This window comes from Coccomyxa subellipsoidea, assembly GCF_000258705.1.
Source record: "Coccomyxa subellipsoidea C-169, whole genome shotgun sequence".
NCBI lineage: Eukaryota > Viridiplantae > Chlorophyta > Trebouxiophyceae > Coccomyxaceae > Coccomyxa > Coccomyxa subellipsoidea.
The window spans coordinates 1,138,195-1,158,059 of record NW_005178028.1 but is presented as its reverse complement, the minus strand read 5'-3'; the positions used below and the strand labels follow the sequence as shown (position 1 = coordinate 1,158,059).

The 19,865-nt window shown below is 51.2% G+C and overlaps 4 protein-coding genes across 4 annotated transcripts; 1 reads left to right on the top strand and 3 right to left on the bottom strand.

Annotated features, from left to right (window-relative positions):
* Positions 1-923: 923 nt before the first annotated feature.
* Positions 924-4,791, bottom strand: COCSUDRAFT_18466 (hypothetical protein; the record flags this gene model as incomplete). The annotated part of the gene is made up of 8 exons (XM_005645060.1): positions 924-1,089; positions 1,540-1,727; positions 2,180-2,348; positions 2,768-2,985; positions 3,361-3,528; positions 3,972-4,078; positions 4,371-4,504; positions 4,670-4,791. Coding segments are annotated over 8 exons (1,272 nt in total), but the record flags the coding sequence as incomplete, so codon positions are not given.
* Positions 4,792-6,800: 2,009 nt separating this feature from the next.
* Positions 6,801-10,590, bottom strand: COCSUDRAFT_18441 (very-long-chain 3-ketoacyl-CoA synthase; the record flags this gene model as incomplete). The annotated part of the gene is made up of 8 exons (XM_005645059.1): positions 6,801-6,963; positions 7,651-7,838; positions 8,251-8,419; positions 8,865-9,082; positions 9,426-9,593; positions 9,777-9,864; positions 10,095-10,218; positions 10,434-10,590. Coding segments are annotated over 8 exons (1,275 nt in total), but the record flags the coding sequence as incomplete, so codon positions are not given.
* Positions 10,591-13,276: 2,686 nt separating this feature from the next.
* COCSUDRAFT_37807 (hypothetical protein) lies at positions 13,277-15,220 on the bottom strand (the record flags this gene model as incomplete). Its single annotated transcript, XM_005645058.1, has 8 exons — positions 13,277-13,453; positions 13,566-13,667; positions 13,782-13,898; positions 13,988-14,063; positions 14,235-14,287; positions 14,419-14,547; positions 14,692-14,799; positions 15,143-15,220. 8 exons carry the CDS (start codon positions 15,218-15,220, stop codon positions 13,277-13,279), a joined length of 840 nt encoding a protein of 279 aa, XP_005645115.1.
* A 1,466-nt stretch (positions 15,221-16,686) lies between these two features.
* Positions 16,687-18,949, top strand: COCSUDRAFT_57716 (hypothetical protein; the record flags this gene model as incomplete). The annotated part of the gene is made up of 7 exons (XM_005645057.1): positions 16,687-16,810; positions 16,930-17,114; positions 17,241-17,431; positions 17,560-17,644; positions 17,767-17,837; positions 18,134-18,263; positions 18,770-18,949. The coding sequence occupies 7 exons, from the start codon at positions 16,687-16,689 to the stop codon at positions 18,947-18,949; spliced, it is 966 nt and encodes a 321-aa protein (XP_005645114.1).
* Positions 18,950-19,865: the final 916 nt, after the last annotated feature.

Below are 19,865 nucleotides of genomic sequence, written 5' to 3'. Positions count from 1 at the left end.
TTTGGCACCCGTTTTATCAAAACTTCAAAGTACCTGACAAGTTACTTTAGCTTTCAATGCAAAGATAGCAACTGCAGGCCAGAGAACCTGAACGTGTCCTAACTAGTGTATTGTGCAGACAAACAATTGCAGCTCTCTAGACGTTGGTGTGCATTCAACCCAAAACATGCAGCACGTGTGTAATTCTTTCCCACACTCTACAAACACGGCCAGTATGATCCGATCTCTGTCGCTTTTCTCAGGTGTCAAGGAATTGTTCGCACAGGAGCAGCAGGACCCTCATCAACACACTTGATAACCAGCAGTGACACCGAGCAACTTTGTCCGTCGACATATCAACTCGTATCCGGTCTTGCTGAGCACTGGTCCTGTTCTGAGTGGTTCTTGTCTTGTGTCACTTGTCTTATTCCACTTGTCCTGTTCCACTTGTCAATGCATCACTGATAACAGTGAGGCATACCACCATACGCTACAACCCACACTCTGAAATAGAAAAAATGATACCCGTGCACGAACCTGTAAATCTCAGGCCTTTCAATCTACAAAAAGAAGCATGCCCTGCCCAATTTGCAATGGCAAAGCTCAGCTGGCTCAAGTAATCTCCATTAGGAGGCCTGTGCAAACTGACGCAGAGCATGCCATAATCTCACCGTCACCCATTGTCCAACGGTCTAACTCATACAGCAATGGTTTTTCGTGATGGGGACAATGCAGTTCAGAAGGGTGAGTAAAAGACCTGAAGAAACCCTCTGCATCAATTCCCAGAGAGGCCCATCTTCCAACTCTGGCCTTATAAGAATTCAAATCTGTTGAAAGGAATACGTGGCTCAAGCTGCCCAAATTTCAGTCTCGACAAAAAATTGCTGCCCAATCCCTCAATCTGAACCCCAGGCTCTCAAAAGAACCGTCCTCTCAATTGCTGCTCACTCCCAGGAGGGGGTGTCAGTCCAGGCATCGTGCTTCTCATCGTTCTTGCGCAGAGCCACCCAGACGGCCGAGGCGCACTTGAAGCCGGAACCAAAGGAGAGCTGCCACACGCGGTCGCCCTTGCGCACCTTTTGGAACGTCTCCACGTATGACCATGCGTACCTGGCAGCAGCAGATGCCTCAGTTTTCAAGTATACAGTAATTCGGCAAGATAGCCAGAGCTTGGTAGGAAGCCGCGGCACAGATCCCTCCACATGGCAAGGAAGGGGGCACACAGAGCACGGGCAAAGACAGTGCAGCACAATAGCTCCTATCTGCCTGGCATGTTAGAAAGGGCAGTCAAATGAGCTGCTATCATACAATGGATCGTGCACCCCGGGCCAGCCATGCGTGTGCATGCCTGCCTGTCCTATCAGCTGCCTTTCAATGTGTGGAATCTCAAGTTGCCCAACCTGAGCATCCAGTGGATTACTACTGAAGGATAGGGTGCCCTTTCCTGTGAACTGACCAGAATTCTCTTGTCAGATTTGCACCGAGGGAAAGCCTGCAGCAGACCCCTGGCTAGAGTCCTCTTGTCACATTTGCACTGAAGCAAAGCTGGCAGCAGCGGACCAGGTGGAGGATGAGGAGGTGTTGCCATAGCGCTCGAAGGGCACGAGCATGGGCATGCACTGCTCCTTGGTCAGCTTCAGCTGGGTTCCCACGCTGGAGATGACCGCCTTGCCGCCAGGGTGGATGCAGAAGTGGTCGAAGGCCGTCTTGAAGTCCGGGGTGTACGCCTTCACGTTCAAGCCCAGCACCTGCGCGCACATGCGCGCACAACAGCCTCACATGCCATCTTGCTTGCACAGGAGGGTGACTACAACTGCATGCATGTGCGTGCATGCACCACAGCCTTGCCATGCATTCCTGCTTGCAGCACGCTCCCAATTTCAGATCTAGGTCAGGCTCAGGAGCGTCCCAAAAGGCCCACTGTGGCCCCTGCCACCGTAGCACTGACAGTGCAAATGATTGCTGGGCTTGTAGATTCAACGAGAGACGATGCAGACAAGTGATGGGAATCCTACCTTATGAAAGTGCTTTGCAAACACATGCACGTGCTTGCTGGACTGTTTTCCCAGTCAACGTGGACATGACCGGAGTTAATGTGCAGACTGCACTCTGCCTCTTGGCAGAAACAGCGTCTTGTGTAGAAGTAAGAATAGCAATGGACATGGACCGATGTTGACAGAAGGCATGTTGGCTGACGCACCTTGCGCGCGACGAAGTTGCCGGCGAAGATGAGCTGCTCGGAGATGGGCAGGACGAGGGGCCCCAGCTGTGTGATGTTGGCCTTGAGGGCCATTCCGGCCACGTTCATCAGCTCCTTGCCGATCTTTACGCCGATCACTCCGTCGTCGTCCTCCCTCTGGATCACAGCGCTGCAGGCAGAGAAGTACTTTGTTAAGTGATCTTCCTGCCAGGTGGCAAAGTGTGGCTGCAGGCTAGCTACTAACTCCATTCCAGCTAAGGTAACTTCCTGCATCTGCAGCACTGATTGTTTCAAGATAACACACTATGTGGGGCCATGCATTGAGCAGGCCACTTGCATGCACAATCACATTGGCCTGGCAGGCAGCGCAGGGGCAGACGGGAGACACCTCTTCGATGGCATTTGACTTAGGTACTTGGTTATGCCCTTTGGAATATGAAAGACACAAGGACAGCTGGCGTCAAATGACTTCCCCCAGCTGGGCAAGACTCTCCATCGTGTGATGACTCCAGAAGGCCCGTGCACCAGCACATATCAAGATTTTTCAGGAGGGGTGTAGTCATTAATGTCTGAGAGTAACGATCTCACTTGTAGGCTTCATCGGAGGCGCCGAGGTGGGTGCGGACCACATGCTGCAGCTGGTACTTGGCGCGGCGGCGGTCGGCCGGGTGATTGGACATCATGAAGGCCACAGCGCCCAGGCGGAAGATGCAGTTGGTGATGAGCATGGAGCGCTGGTTGCCCGTGTAAATGTTCCAGGTGATGTTCTCTGTGCCCGCCACCAGGATGCGCATCTTGGGGTGCACCTGCGCAAAATTTCAACGAATTAATACGCGCAAACAGTTTGTTGCTGGATCTGCGGCTGCAGTGCACATGCCATGATACTCCAAGCTGTCATGCAAGCATGTGAAGCATTTTCAAATTGCAGAGCAGAGAATAGTGTGCCAGTCTCGTGCTACTGGCAAAGGAAGGCAGGGCTGTATTACTGCCAACTGCAGAGCAAGAAGGGATCACGGCAGGACAGAGGCACTCCCTGTCTGCTGCACCCATTCTAGGCAGCCTGTCACTCCGCTTTTTACAGAGGTTGACAGAAGTGGTGCTCTGTCAAGGGAGTTGGGTGAAGTTGGTAAAATCGGGTGACTAATGGTAAGGGTGACTCATATTTTGAAGCAGGTGCTCACCGCCAGCATGTCGCGAGCCATGTCCACTGCGATGACTGACGCGGCGCAGCCCATGCCGGACAGGTTGAAGGTGCGGATGTCCTGCCTGAACTTGAAATGGTTGACCATCTTTGCCGACAGGGAGGGCGTCGGGTTGAATGCTGAGCAGTTCACGATTAGGGCGTCCACCTGTCAAAATGCACATAATCCCCGTCATGCTGACTGGGCTATTTTTTCTGTGCCAAGACAGATGGCACTCCATGGCAATCCTCCAGTGCAAGCTGCAGGTACAAATGGAACATGCATCCCTGCTCCTGATTTCTCTATTATCAGAAGCTTTATGATTCTATGCTTTTCCTGCGAGAGGCAAGGTGCAGGATTAAGGCTGCCACATGTCCTACACACTTGATGGACTCGCCAGATTTAAACAAGACCCAATCAACCCGGGGCACGGTGCTCAGTATTTATACTGCTCCTCACCAGCCGGAGTTGACCTCGAGTAAGACTGTACTATGGCCAGAATTACTGGGCCTTCTGCAGACATCTGTGTGACACACTGCTAGTGGTGCAGTGGGGTCGACAAGGGGATTTGGACATTGCCGCATGGGATGAACCTAGTGCAGAAAGCACACCTGTGAGGGCTTGAGGCCTGTGCGGTCCAGCACTTTCTGGATGCTTACAATCAGCGCAAGCTCGGTCTCACAGCGCGCGTCGGCCATGGTCTTAGGAATGTCCATTCCTGATGCGGCCTGCTTGACACCTGCATGCACCATTCACTGCTGCTGAGATGTTCTTCTTACCCCCTGTTTACTACCAATCAACAAACTGTTGCATGTGCAAAATGCATAGCATGCCACCACACAGCAGGCAGGACTGTCTTGAAACATCCCTGCTTTGCCCGTCATATGATAGATTGCCCCACTTCAGAGGCGTTAGGTGCCACAGGACAAACATGCATTCGAAGGCCTGCATGTTCTAGAAAAAGGGTGCAAACAGACTGATTTCGTAAGGGCAGGAAGCTTCGCACGCACGTTCAGGCACGTATGTCCTGTCGCCCAGGCCTGAGATCTCCAGCACTTTTTCGGAGAAGTCAATGAGAAGCTGGCTGCAGCCGTGCTCTGGGCGGCGGGTGCCGGCAACCATCTCTGCCCGTGACATTTCCAACCTGCATGCATCCAACATGCGCGTTCACACTTGCTTTTGCAATTGCTGCTGCTGTTCACAACCTTGACACTGCAGTGGAAATGGGCGGTCATCCAAAAATGTAGGGCATATACTTTCAAGAGAAATCTCGGCGTGTGAGGTTGAATATTGGCTGCTCCCACTGTACCTGTCAGGAGGCCTGAGGCAGTAGAAGTCGAGAAGGTAGGTCGGCTTGTAAGCCGGGCGAAGCAGGCTGAAGATGACATAGGCCAAGGACAGCACGGCTGCCTGTAGTACCAGTGCATCAAGCTGCAGCACAGACTTTCGTCAGTGCTAATCAAGGTTCTGAGCCAGCAAGGTTAAGATCTGCATTGTCAGGTGTGAGCTTACCAGAGGAAGAGTCAGCAGCTGGTCTTTCGTGGTTTGCCAGTGGGTGTACAGGTCGCCGCTCTTGTACATTTCCACTAAGGGGTCCTGCAAGAGCAATGAGGTCGGATCGTCAGTGTGACCCAGATTTCCAGTAGAAACATCTCTTGGTGTTGAACCGAAGGCCGTGCGTGTACAGCGTTGCGTGTAAAAGTCAGCTGTCGTAAAGCAGGTGGCAAGCGCAGCACTGCATACCTTTAGGTAGAAGGCCACTCCTAGCGCTGACAGATGTATTCCATACGCGCAGACGATGTTGAAAACGATCCTTGCATAGTTCAAGAGGGTCGCACGAGTTTCGTCTGCACCCATATGCACGTTCAGACCGGCAGCTGGCGACCCTCACCTCGAGCGATTTTCAAGCAGGCTTTGGTTCGTGTGCTGAAAGAACATGTCGAAAAACTTCTGACAAGGAACAAGGATGTCCATAGGTATCCAACATTATTGCAAGAGCATGAACACTCACCCGGCATACTCCTGATTGCCCCAACAATCTCCGGCCCCTGCATGCCCCCGCGTCCTCCGCGACCCATGATGTCAGCCCTTTCAGATAGAGTCAACAACGCGTTCTATTTGCCGATTGCTCGAAAGGTGCAGGAAGGAAAGATCGTTCAGTCCCGACGAGTGTGCCCAGGAGCCAAGGTCTGGTGCGTCTGCGCAGCTTTGCGTGCCTGACTCTTATCTCTCAGTAATGGGCACGAGCTTCCAGATGTATTCTCAAAGTACGACGAGTGTCAAAGTGACACATTCCCTCTTGGCCGGTCGCTGCAGAAGGCGGTTGCTGAGGGTGCGCAGGCAGCTCATCGTCAGGTGCCATGCAAGGGCGGACGTTGGATTTACCTTGGACAGAGAGGTCGCATGCACCACCAAGACCACAACAACTGCCTTAGCATCTAAGAACGGTCCAAAAATCGACTCCAATGCTGGGCTTCATACATGCATGTCATTTGTTGAAGAGGCGCTTCCCAGAACATATAAGCCCATTTTGAGCTACAGCCCTTCCATTGCAGTACTACAGCATCAGCAACATTGTTACAGGACAGGGCAATACTGCAAATGAATCCACCTGCAGCAGCAATCTGCTGACTACCTGTAAGCCTCCTAGGACACACCAGACTGCATGAACTCAGCACAGTGAAGGTACGTATGCATCACCCCAGAAAACCAGCACCACAAGCCTTCAAATCATTCCCCAGGCATGCATGGATACCAAGTGGAAATGCGCAGAATTCTATTTGGATTTTAGTGCACGCAGGCCTGTGACACCTCTAAAATTGCCAATGGGTAGCCTCATGGGCAAGAGATCGGCAACCAAATTACCTTCCTGCAATGTCAGAGTTTGGGATTTCAACTGCTGACTCACTTCCAGCGCACTGCCATCAGGAAACAAGACAAAGCACAAGATGCAGCTACGGAGCTAACATGTGTCTTGTTTGGGGTGGACCAGATCCACATTCTAGAGAGCTGTGCAGTACAGACACACACTACAGTGAGCACTTCAGTTGCTGCTCGGCTGCTACCGGCACAGACACTAACGCTGATGCGAGTCAAACTGCCCCCTGTAGGGATTCCTGGCAACTCAATCAGCCCAGTATGTTGGCACAGAAAAGTCCTTCAATTCATGGGGCCATTGGGGAATCTGCCTATCAATCAGTACATTCATCCGTCTTTTCTCACTGCCCGCGGCCTTTGCCAGTGTGGACAAGAGAGAATCATTCATCTCGTTTCCTGCAGAAATTCGTTTCACTCGTTCCTGCAGAGATCAAAACTTCAACATCTGTTTGACCTGTACAATGCTCAATGTCAATCCTCAACTTGTGGATCGCCACCGAATCTTCTTTCGCAGGCTCCTGCCGCATGTGCGGCAGGGACAGCGGCGGCGGCGGCGGCAGTGCTCAGTATGATTCAACGTCCATCCAGGCGTCGTGCTTCTCGTCGTTCTTCCTCAGGGCCACCCACACGGCAGAGCAGCACTTGAAGCCGGAGCCAAAGGCCAGCTGCCACACGCGGTCGCCCTTCTTCACCCCCTGGAATGTCTCCACGTACGACCATGCATACCTGGTGGGCAATGCGCACACATAAAAGCCTCAGTCTACAGGAAGAAAAACATAGGAACTTGTAATCCTCCGGCCGTTGCGACCAGTTTGACCACTTCTCAGGGCACCCTGCTAAAGCATGCAATTGAAGGTATGTAGAAAAAAGCAAGCCTGGCTAAGGCACGACTTACAACAACTGAGCCAGGCACAAAGCTGCCTTACCACATGCATGTGACTGTACCAGCAGCCCGGCACATGCAAGGGCAATTTTCCGGCTGCACTAGAGCGCCCTGGCTGCATGTGCCGTGTATTTGATACAGCCACAAGCATGTGGTGATGTGAGTGACAGCCTAGGCTTCCGGCGCAGATAAAATGAAATTACTGAGTCACTCAAATCCACATCCTTCTTGAGCAGTCAGACCCTGCCAGTGAAAAGAGTACGTGCAAGAGGAGGAAAATAACTTGCAAAATGAAATCCAGGGGCACTCAAAAGCCTGTACTTGGCTTATCACCCAGATCCAATCATTTCTTGAGCTGTCACTGGAAGATCTATGACAACGGAATGCAGACACATGAGAAGTTTGTGACATGAAGATGACGGGCAGTGACATACTGCATGCAAGAGTAATGAGCCTCAGGTGGCTCCCAATAGGTCTCTTTCTTGTAATGATATTGATAAAAATAATCAAGATATGATAAAAATGCGCACCAGGTGGAGGAAGAGGAGGTGTTGCCATAGCGCTCAAAGGGCACAAGCATGGGCAGGCTCTGCTCGGGGCGCAGCTTCAGCTGCTTGCTGACTTCCTCGATCACCGCCTTGCCGCCCGGGTGGATGCAGAAGTGCTCGAACGCCGTCGTGAAGTCGGGCACGTACGGCTTCAGGCTCATCCCAAACACCTGCAGCAGCAGCGCACCAGGCATCAGCATCAGCATCCACCATGCATGCAGAATAATCCTTCACACCAAAGCTCATCCGAAGGACTCGGCCCTTTCTGGAGGCCCTTTCCCAAGACAGACAGCCTTGCAAGGTCATGCGTCAGCATCAGAGGTGTAGCTGCCTCGAATCTCTACAGGCTGAATCGCAGTGTAGAATCATTCATATTATTACAAGCGTTTCCTGCCAGAGGCAAGGCACGTCTGCAGACAAGTTGCAGCAAAGGCTGGCACACGGCTTACCCCGTGATGGACTCGCCGGATCCAAGCAAGACCTTACTTCACCGTGGGCACGGTGCTCAGCATTTGCACCGCCCACTTCCAGGTGCGGCGGTGTAACAATATAGCAGGGTAGATATGCAAGCAGGGGCCGCACCTTGCGAGCGACGAAGTTGCCGGCAAAGATGAGCTGCTCGGAGATGGGCAGGACCTTGGGCCCCAGGCGGGTGATGTTGACCTTGAGCGCCATGCCGGCCACCTTCATCAGCTCCTTCCCAATCTTCACTCCCACCTTGCCCTCGTCGTCCTCCTTCTGGATCACAGCACTGCGCGCAGAACAACAGCACATTCGTCAATCACTTTGTGTTCATGCTTGCATGTCTGCCTGGCAGCTTCATCTGGTACTGATGGTAGGTTTCCTGGACGAGTCTATTCCTCGTTTGTACAGCACACTCATCAACCCTTTCGGACGCGAGCATGCTCCAGGTGTGTATAAAGCTCCATTGAAGGAGGCGCTGCTGGCAGGTCAATGCGCGACATTGTTGGGCTGCCCTCATCCGGACAATCCAGCACTGCAATGTTGACCTGCCAGCAGCTCTTTCTCACACTGAGAAAACCCAAAAATGTTCTGTGTGCAGTTGCATAACACACCACTGGAGCTCTTGCAGAGCACAGGCTACAGCTGCAAGGCAGGTGAGCACTGACCAGGATTTTTTATTGAATTTCATACGGATGTGGATAAACATTTGTAAGGGGACAGCTGCGACTCACTTGTAGGCTTCGTCGACGCCTCCGAGATGGGTGCGGACCATGTGGGTGAGCCGGTACTTGGCGCGGCGGCGGTCGGCCGGGTGGTTGCTCAGCAACAGAGCCACGCCCCCCAGGCGGAAGATGCAGTTTGTGATCAGCATGGAGCGCTGGTTGCCATTGTACAGGTTCATCAGGATGTTCTCCGTGCCCGCGATCATGATGCGCATGTTCTTGTTGTTCTGCGCAGCGCAGCAGTGACACGTCAGCAGCGGCGACTCAGCAGCGCATGCAGCGCCAGTATGCTTCTCCATCCTGATAATAAGTCATTCTGGACATTCTCTTTATATGGCAGCAGGGGACTCCTGCGCCTCCACTGAGCGCAGCAAAAGGAGCAATTTTTCACTTTGATCATTTTGACTTCACGAACTTGGCTTCAATACTGAAAGGGCAAAGCAGAAGAAGACATTGTCCTGCGGGAGCCATCTGCAATGACATGTAGTTAAGAGCCATGGAGTGTTCTATCACATCATATTAGGGTGATGAGGGGTAAGGCAATAGTCTATAATGGAGAGAAGTGCTCACCGCAAGCATCTCCATGGCCAGATCCACTGCGATGACTGATGCGGCGCAGCCCATGCCGGACAGGTTGAAGGTGCGGATGCTGCTCTTGAACTTGAAGTGGTTCACCACCGCCGCAGACAGGGACGGCGTCGGGTTGAAGGCCGAGCAGTTCACGATCAGGCCATCAATCTGCGCCACAGCATGACATCATGATAAGTCAGCGACCTACACTGCTAGCAATCACAGCCACAGCAGTCATTCCATGTTTCCAGAGCTGCGCTTGCTGATGTTTTGTTAATGACACTTGCGTTCTTCAGGGAAAACAATTCAAAGACAGAGATGCAAAGCTTGGAACTGGATGGATGGTCGCACATGGTGAGGCTTGAGTCCAGTGCGGTCGAGCACATGCTGAATGGACACGTTCAGTGCAGTCTCAGTCTCAACGCGCGCCCCCGCCATGCTCGAATGCACCTTCTGGTACTTGCCCTTCTGCACCTCTGCAAAATGCACACATCCATTGAAGACTTACCATCTGGGCGGTCTTCTCAAGCGGAGGCAGGGGTGATCCTGAACATTGCAAGGTGATCGAGATACCGTAGTCACAGGGGCACAAGAAAGGGGGCGCACAAACTGGCTTCTAAGCACAGCCATGCAACTTCATGGGTGATTCTGAACAATGCAAGGTGGTACTGGAAATCGAAGGGGCATTCAGGAGAAAAGGGCGCACCATCTGGCAGGAAGGTCTTGTCCCCCAGGCCTGAGATCTCCATAACCTTGTCCATGAACTGAATGCTCTGCTCGCTGTAGCCATTCTCTGGGATCCTGATGCCCTGTGACATGTCTGCGCGCGAGCTCTCCATCCTGCACACACAAATCTCTCCGTTGAGACAGGAATATTTCTTGAAGCGAGCCATGTCACCGGCTGACTGACATGACACATCATGAAGAGGTGAGGCATGCATGCAGGCGAGCCCAGGCACTGCACCAATCACACTGCACAGTGACTGCAAGGCAAGCATCTCTTGGCACTCATCGATGAATGTGGCTGAGACAAATGAGTCCACACAAACCTGTTGGGGGGCCTCAGGCAGTAGAAGTCAACAAGGTAGGTGCTGCCCTTGCCAGGGCGCAGGAAGTAAAAGAAGACTGCTATGACTGCCACCACCGCCGCTTGCAGGCAGAGCGCATGCCACTGCGCAACAATGCATCAGCTTTATCTTAATGGCATGGACAGTCAAGGAGCACCAGAGGCTAAGGCAGCAGGGGATCGCAAAACCCGATCGGTGCGCCTTGGAACGGGCAACCCAATGCACAAGGTAGCATGTGAGGTTGCGGAGATAGCATGTTTGCAGGAGACTGGTAAGAGTCACAGGAAGTCTGGATGAGGTTGATATTGATCAAGGCAGCTGCTCACCACAGTGAAGCTGTACTCTGCAGTCTGTGCCTCCTCCCAGAGATGGTGGAACTCGCCGCTCTTGTGCATGTCTATGGCCTTCCTCTGTGTGACATAAGAAGAGGATTCCATCTCGGGCAAACAGTCTTTGATGTGCCGGCAAACAACGCTGTGAAGGCATTTAAAGCACCTGAAGTCTCAAGGCAGGGAAGAATGCAATACAGCGACTCTTTATTAAACCATTCCAACAGCAATATACTAAGCATGTTTAGCAGCAGGGCAGGGGTCTTACCGCTGTCCATGCCGCCAGAGGCAAGAGGGCCAGCGCAGGGCCCTTGCCCAATGTGAAGCGCAGCAGTGATTTTCCAGCTCCCAACAACTTTGCTCGAGTTTCGTCTGCAGGTGCACAACGATGTGTCAGGCTCGAGAACCAGTGCACATCCAGCAAGCCTGAGACAAGAGAGTCCTTGTGAAGATCTGCTGTCTTCAGCAGTACAAAGACATTAATCCCACACAGTGCTTAGGATTAGGCAGCAACGTCGACATACCATGCGTCCAGCGGTCTGAAAGTAAGCTAGTGAACACGGGAGAGTCGATACCAAGAACATGCATGAGGCATCAGATAGAAACCTGGCATCCTGCTAATGGCTCCTGCAATCTCCTGCCCTTGAAGGCCGCCACTGGCGCCTCGTCCCATTCACCGGAGGGGTACTCGTGTCTAATTGGACAGCAAAAAGGTGTCCCCTTGCTGCCACTACCTCGGCCTTGATGGGGCGCGTCGCTCAACCTACAACACACAATATGGGGCGTCTCAGCCGTTGGGGACGAGGCTGAATGCTCGGGACGAGCTCCCATCGCTTGAACCTCGTCATACACAAACTTTAATCTTCACTCTAATCTTTCGAAGTGGGCCATTCACTTCGGCGATTCTGCCAAACCAAGGATGTTGGAGCTCGGCCACACGTGTGGTACTGTGTCCTCGAGTCGTGTCCTTCTCCCAGATCTAAGCTGCCAAGATTCTAGCTTTTTTGCTTATGGCCACATTACGAAATGCTGGCAAGCTAGCAGAATTGGCCAAGGCGCTAACAAAATAGTAAAAGTAGCATGATTTTCCCCTCGAAGGGGAAGAACTTTTCCGAAACAATCTTCCACTGCGCTGGCCCACTTTACTCAGATGATTGCTCTGTCAACTTCGGCTCTGCTGACTCTTGGTTGCGAATCCAATCCAATACCCAACAACTTTTGGGCGTCATAGACACATATGCACATCTGTCCCCCGCTCCTCGATAGCAAACATAGCGGCGCCCCGGACTGTCGATATAATCCCGTTGCACGCCTGAAAAATTCTTGGATCCCCATTCCTTCCATGTCTCTAACCAGAAACGTAACTAGGTGGGCCCGGCCTACGACTTCCCAACCCTACTTTGCGGCAGCAATCACCTGCACTGAGCTGCCGAATGTCGCCTCACAGCTCAGTAACTTCTGAAGTGGCCGTCCCTTGTGCCCCTCGTAGGCTCCTCGGGACGCGAACAATGAATCTTGTGCGAGCAAGGAATCCTTGCCAAGGATGCAGGCAACAAACAAAGTGACCGGATCCGAGAGGGATCCCCCGGCGCCAACCGCCGCTCAGACCTTGAACGGGATCACCTCACCCTCAACTTACCCCTCAACATCTCTAACATGAGCCACTCGAAATTGGACTGTACACCTGGCATTAGACCTCCATCCACGAATGCAAATTCTGATCTGAGCAACGTCACGATACAAGCATTACAGTATGAGCATTATAAGTACTTACAGTAGTATCAAAATCGTGTGCTGGGAAAGACAATGACTCATCGGATGATCATTGAAAGATCCTCTGTTGGGCCGGCCCATGCTCGTGGGGTGGATCTTTTGACCAACCACCACCTTGAAGGCTCCTACCCATGGGTAGTACCCATCCTGTGGAAGAATCTATCACCTGTGGAGTAGACCAGGCGGTTCAGCAAGCACGGTCGCCATTGCGACATATCGGACCCATATATATATGTAGGGCCTATCGCGGCCGGTCAACGACCTGTCCCGCGGCCGCGGCTGCACAGTGAATGACATCATCAACACAGTCACGTTTACTTGCATGCAAGCCGTCGCAATCAAAGGACCGGGAATAGTCCGCCGCGCCCGAGGCCGCTCCAGCTGCTTGAAGCGCTGGGTCCAATTCTTTGCATAATTCTCTTTTATTTTTATTTTTTCAAATTTCAATTTGACCAGTGTGTTCAGGTGTTGTGTCAGATCTGTCTATACCGGGAATATTTGTGTCCAGGATGCCGCCTGTATTTTCCTTATGGGAAAGACCCTGCTGCTTGTTGCATCTGCATTGGCATTCAATATTAATGTGGCTGTGGGTTTTAGCTAGCGATGTAACGCATGCATATTGGAGACATGAGCTCATGATCATTCTACAGACCAGAATCACTCATGCTGCTGGGACCGGACATCAAGAGCCTGGTTCAGAGCCTCCGGGAAACTCTTTCAAGGCAGATTTGTCCCCCAAAATGAAGTATCTGGCTGCGGCCTTTGCTCTTTCAAGCTTGTCTGGATGGTAATTGATGTGCACCATGACCGGCCTTACTTGCTGCGACGGCTGCTGGTGGCGGACCGTCCTAAAAAGAACCTGCAGCACAGAAACAATCTGTTGTCATTTGTACAATAGCACAAGCAAGGTAGAGGTGACTCTACAACTTGGTCTTCTACACAGGAGTGCAAGGCAACAGTGGTTGGGTTACCTTGGAATTCATGAAGAGGTAGATGTCCATCACACGAACTGTGACCCCCGGGTTCTTGTAATCGCCATGTGACAGGAAGAATATCTCCTCGTTGAACACCGACTGCAAGGGACGAGTGGTGCTCAGTATAGAAGCAGAGAAGCAGTGGAAAGTGACATCAACCATGTCGGCTTGCATTGGTATTTTGACTAATATAACTGGCTACAGCAAGCGCACCTGATCCCAAGCCTTCTCTTTGGCAAGACGAGCTGCAACACGCTTCATCAGATCTACAGTCCTCACATTTGCTTGGATGTAGAAGAGCCCTGAGTTCATATTGAGGTGCGTTGTCCCCTGCATGGCATTCCAGCTAAAGATTAGGGCAGCCGTCAAAAGATGCGACTTAGGGAAATACATCCACATAGAAGTATCGGTTTAAGCACCTGGGCATAACGGCTCCAGCCCATTGCTGGGTCGTCTAGGCCATTTATGTTGCCGTACGCTGTGGCATCGTCAAACCTGGCGGATCAAGAGATGTCAGGACACCAGACACACCCAAATTTTGGTTTGCCAGGCCCACGGATAGTCTCTCTAGCAGATCAGCTGCCTTAATGTATTTCTCTGCAGGTCTTCAAAGGATGCACAGAGCTTGACTGAAAGATCATAGCTCCTTCAGGAGTATGAGCGCACCCATCAGACATTCCCTCAATGTCATGGTCTCTGTGGAGGTGCTGAAAGGGATCCTGACATGACACACAAAGGCCTTGTCAGTCTCCTGTGGCACCATTACCAGATTAATTGAGTGCGCAATTGGGCAGTGGAAAAAACCACTGCCCAATTGCCCACTCAACAGGAAGAAGTGTACATATGGCACCTGCACTACGATGATGTCCACATCGGAAAGCAGCACATTCCAGCCCAGCTCTAGAAATTCCTGGATGATCTTGAATTTTAATGCTGAGATGGCATGATTATCCCCTGTTCCTTCCTGAGCCTTGTCCACCTGTTTCTCACAGGTCACACCCGTTGTGTCTGCCACCTTTTGCCAGGCAAATGAAGAGCAAGCAAGGGCTTCGCATGCACGTCTGATGTTTTTTTTGGCAATGCAACCTGACGCAGACAATTGTATCCCCAGGGGCCTTCTTACCTTCACGTCCCTGTAATATACATTGCTTCCCTCATTCGAGAGGTGATCTCGCAACTTTGTATCTATTGCCACCACGAGGTAGTTCTTCACTCCAGCTTCCTTCACCGTCTGCAGCACAACAATTAGCACATGTCAAGTCTGAGTCCAAAGCCATTTGAAAGGTGAGCAAGGCAAGAGCAAATTGCAGCAGTGGATGGACTGAGAGCACACCTTCAGCCAGAGAGGGAGCTGGCCATAAGGAACAAGGTTGAAGTTGCTAATAGCGATCAAGACCTCATTTGGCCTGCCTCTGACTGGAGGCGCCACCCTCATGAGAACACTTTGCAGGTCAGTATTCACTGATGCAGCGCCACCTTGAGTCTGCAAGCAAGAAAGCATGAGTGTGGCATTGTAGGCAGATTATGGGGGCAAAGTTGAGGTACAAATATTGCACAGGGCAGCTGAAGATCACCTTGTTTGTTTGGATATCTTCATCGAAGTTCTGGACCCAGATGTAGATATACTGAGCTGTAATAAAGCCCACTGCCATCATACCACAGAAGAGCAACAGAAGGAGCTGGGACCTGCAATCAATGATTAATGAAATGGGGTGTTTAATATTTTCAATAAAAAAGAAAATTGCAACATGTGGAGCCGTGAAGTACCTTGATCGAGCATCGTCAACCTTGTGCTTTCCCTGAGTATCATCTGACAACCTTGAACCAGTCTTGCCTTTCAAAATCCCGAAGATGTCAAGTGCTTTCATTGTCAGAGGAGATGACGAGAAATTACATCTGTATCAGCAATTCTGCATCACCCTATCTATGATATAGCAACGCAATAAGTGCAACATGACTGCAGTATTAAAATTGTTAGCATCCCCGAATCAAATTGAGCTGCCATTGAGATAAAAGCACATTCTTATAAGACTGATCAATAATTTTGCGCTTAACTTTGTTCTAGCCCCCGTATCACCCATCTGCACAACTCTTGATGATCAAGACGATCAGCTGCAGGCCTTCTTGAGGATGATGAAAAGCCTCTACAGCATGAGTGCAAAGCAAAATATATTGCTCATTGCTCAGGTAGGAGAGTTTACTACCGGGAATTGCAGAGAAGCTCTATTCTTGGACTTGTGGAAGTTTGGATCAATACGCCGGCGTTGGTCTTCGAGGACAGTTCAAAAGGACGTGCAGACAGGAAATCCTGCGTGTTTTGGCATTTGGGCCCCCAAATGCGAGGCGGAGGATATTGGCCACACTATGCCTTGATCCTAGATGGAGAGTAGATCGCACTTGCAGCACATAAGAGATGATCAACAATCTCGTGACTGAATGATACCCTTCAGTGTGCCTCCACCAGGATGCGCTGAAAGTCGGGGAACGCACTCAACTCCATCAAAGATACTTAGGAAGCGGAAATCCTATGCGGTAAGTCAAGCTGCCAGACGACTCCTGGACTTTGCACATCACCCATTCCAGTGGCCCAGTATTCATTACTCCTTTGAAGCAGGCAAGATGGACCATCGGAGCTATTATTCTCTTCTTCGTACCCACATTTACATTTCTGACTTGCGAGATCTTCCTGCAATCAAGTGGTTTGAGGAAGGTGCGTCTCTACCAGATTTCCCATGTCCCAGCATAAATAGTTTTAAATGTACAATTGAGTCCTGAGATCTCCCAAACATCTCTTGCTGGGACAGGAGGCAGTCCTTGGACCCCATCTGTCCTTGAGGATATCCCTCAATGCAAATGGTTTAAGGGAAGTGCCCGCTTACATCCCTCGGGATTCTGCAAAAGGAGAACTTGATTACCCAGACATCATCGAAGATGATGATGTGGAAGAGGGCGTGGCACCAGCGGTGAGCCGGGCCATGTTCCGCTTGCTGGAAAGCAGCCTCAAAAGTGCTCTTTCGCTTTGTGGCGCTCTCCTGGTTATGACTATGATGAGCTTTGTCATTCTGAAGAGGACTTTTGTGCTCAGGAAAATGCCACTAAAGCCATCACTATTTCCGTCATGACCCCACAGCAATTTGTCAGCGGGTTCAATGGCAGCATTCCTGGATGCAAGTGGCGGGGACAGCCACTGGGCTGCCATTATGTGGTCCCCAGAAATGACCCTTACCTGCACATGCGGTCAGGTAAGACTCCCTCGCCTTGATCCTGATTCCTTGCAAAGTATTTGCCTTCATGCGAGAGTGGCACAACCTTTACCTCTTGGTGTTCCTGAGCTCCATCTGGATTGCCTTGTGCACTGCAGAAGCTGTATTCTATCATGGCCCGAATTTGTGCCTTGAGTACCACAAGAATGGGACTCGGGTGGTCAAGTCGACCAGGCGACAGCTGGCAGTGCTGATGACCATGGAGTCAGCTGCTTACTACCCCTGCTTTGACGACCCTGTCTTCATGCAACCGTTTGATCTGGAGATCTCATACAGGCGAGAGGTGCGCGCTCTTTGGGACTCATGTCCATACTCGCACACCTGACAAGCAAACACATTAGAGACTCGTGCCCTGCTTTCGTTTTGATCAACAATCCCTTTGTAACGGCGATGGGTGGATTATGGGCAGGCCCAGTTGCCGATCAGCTACTTGAGGAAGGATCAGATAGACGGCTGGAGGCATGATGCATTGGTGCCCTTTGAGCAGCGGTCGGACTCACCAGTCTATGTGCAGAGCAACTGCAAGCCTCAGACCAAACGTGACAGCATTGTGCGCTACCTGATGACGTTCCCTGAACTCAACATCATGTCTTTTGGCAGGTGAAGTCTGTCCCGCACCTGCAACACTGGACACACCAATGGAACTCCCTGGAATGCCATTACAGTCCCTGCAGGCTGGCTCTGTGGTAGTTTCTTGCTGTCTGCAACGTTCAGATGTTTGTGCGCAGGTGTTTGAATACAGAGGGTAAGGTGAATGGCACAACAGAGGACAAAGTTGACATCTACCGCCGCCACAAGATCTGCTTAGTCATGGTGATGCTGGACTCCCCACCATATTCATGTCTTACCAAAGCACCTCATTTGCCACCCGTTGTGACCTCCAGATCTGAGTGTGTGTCAGTCTTGCTCAATGAATGTATGGTGACACAATGCAGGAGAATAGTATAGCGACGGATTATGTGACAGAGAAGCTGTATGACGCATTTGTGGCCGGCTGTGTGCCCGTGTATTATGGAGCGCCCAACATTGAAGACCTTCTGCCTGACCCTGACTCTATCATTGACTACAGGCGCGCCAGCCAATCTGTCTTATTTCATTTCTGAGATTTGATAATTTCTGAGTTAATTTCCTGAGACCTCTGACAGTCATCAGCCTGAAGAACTCATGTCAGACTTGCAGCGCGACCGTTTTTAACGCCTATCGAGTGGGAGAGAGCGTTTTTTTGGCAATCCTCTGTTATAGATCGGGAGAGGGCGTTGATACTGGCAATACTCTGATACACCATCATGGGGTGGATCACAGGGCATTTGGGTCGACTGCGGCGCTGCGAAAAGAGATTCTGAGGGTGTCAGGGGACAAGGCGGTGTGGGAGAGCAAGGTGGCCTGGCGCAAGCAGCGGCTGGGACAGCTCAGCCCAGCATTCCAGGCCCAGGTACTTGATCACCCTCAAATTAAACATGGTCCAGATGTACAAGTTATTCTCTCAGATCTATTGTGACTCTTCATCTGCATGTCACTTTGCTGTGGTGTCAACTCCCTCGTCTCTGTATCTCTGTTATTCGATTTGGGCAGGCAATTTCGTGGCGCCCCACATTCTGGGGAGCACCTCCCCGCGTTGGGCAGAATATAGACGTGTTCTCCAGTCTGGAAGTGAAGTCTGTGAGCACTTTTCCTGCCCATGCCCACCTGGCAGCAGGCTGACAATTCCCCATCATGCGTGCAACATGCATTCTATCCTTTGAGCTATAGATTGCAGATATCATAATCCCCAAGGCAGCCCTGGTGGCACCCTTTTTGAGTGTCATGCTCAGGTCGAAGATACTTTTGAATCCAACATATAAAGAAAGACATGCAAGGCAGCGCGAGCGCGGATGTAGGAGAAAGGGCTACCTCGAGGGTGTTTCTTAAGGGGGTGTTGAAGGGGTTTGTCATGCGTAGGTACTGGCACTGGCACAGCCGAGCGTGCAGTGTCAGCTGTGCGGCATGTTGGCAGACCACCGTGCAGGCAACACATCCCTGGCTGACCAATTCCGAGACAGCTGGGAGTATCGCAGCGAGGAGGCGAGGAGCCTGGAGTCGCGACAGTTCCTGCTGTCAAACTTCTTTGGGTATTCATGATGACGATAAGCTACAGCTCTGAGTGTCTCTTGCCAGCTGCCAGTACATGAATACGCACTGCTAATCATCAGTATAGGACGGGAACATGTTGCCCTACCCATCAATAAATAGTGTAGAGCAGAAATTACTTACTCGCGGATTGCATTTGTTGAAGTGCTGTGCGGCCTCTGACGAGCCTCTGCTAGCATACTTGAATTTTGCAATTGAATCATCTGTTGAGGCAGTCACGTTCATGCTCATGTGTACCATGTACGTCTGTGACTGTGATGTACTAACATATGTCTGTGACTGATAGTACTGATATGAATGTAGAGATTAGTCACCAGCCTGACGTTGACTGCAGTATGCCCCTGCACAGCAAGACCCAGCCATGGCCAGCTTCGAAGCTAGCTGATATCAGCTGATTCAGAATTTGCTCGAGCTCGCGCATGTGTGTTTTTTAAATATAAAAATTAGGATTAGGCACATAGTACATGACACCTAGGTAAATTAAGGCTGTGAGCTTGATCAGTACTACTGATTCAGTAGTGCTTCCTGGGCAGGAGTGTTTCATCGTGCCCAACAAGGGCAGCCAAAGCTGACTAATTTCGTCATTCAAATCCGTTCTACGACAGAGGCTCCCCAGTGGAGATCTCTTGATCCATGATCGAGGAAAACGCTTGTAAGCATGCGTTTAATTACTGCACGTCATAAAGACAGTGCTGCCCAATCAATGTTGCATCAGAGCAATCAGTGACCTGCCACTGCCACGGTCTCATGATTGATGAGACCCTTCAATCTACCGCCTCCTCGTGATGGCGTGACGAAGACAGCACAAGCTCCTGGATCTGATTCGAAGAAAGCAAGAAAGGGAGGATATAGACCGGTAAGTAATGGCGAGAGCTCCTATTATACATCATCTGGCCATGAAGCTCTT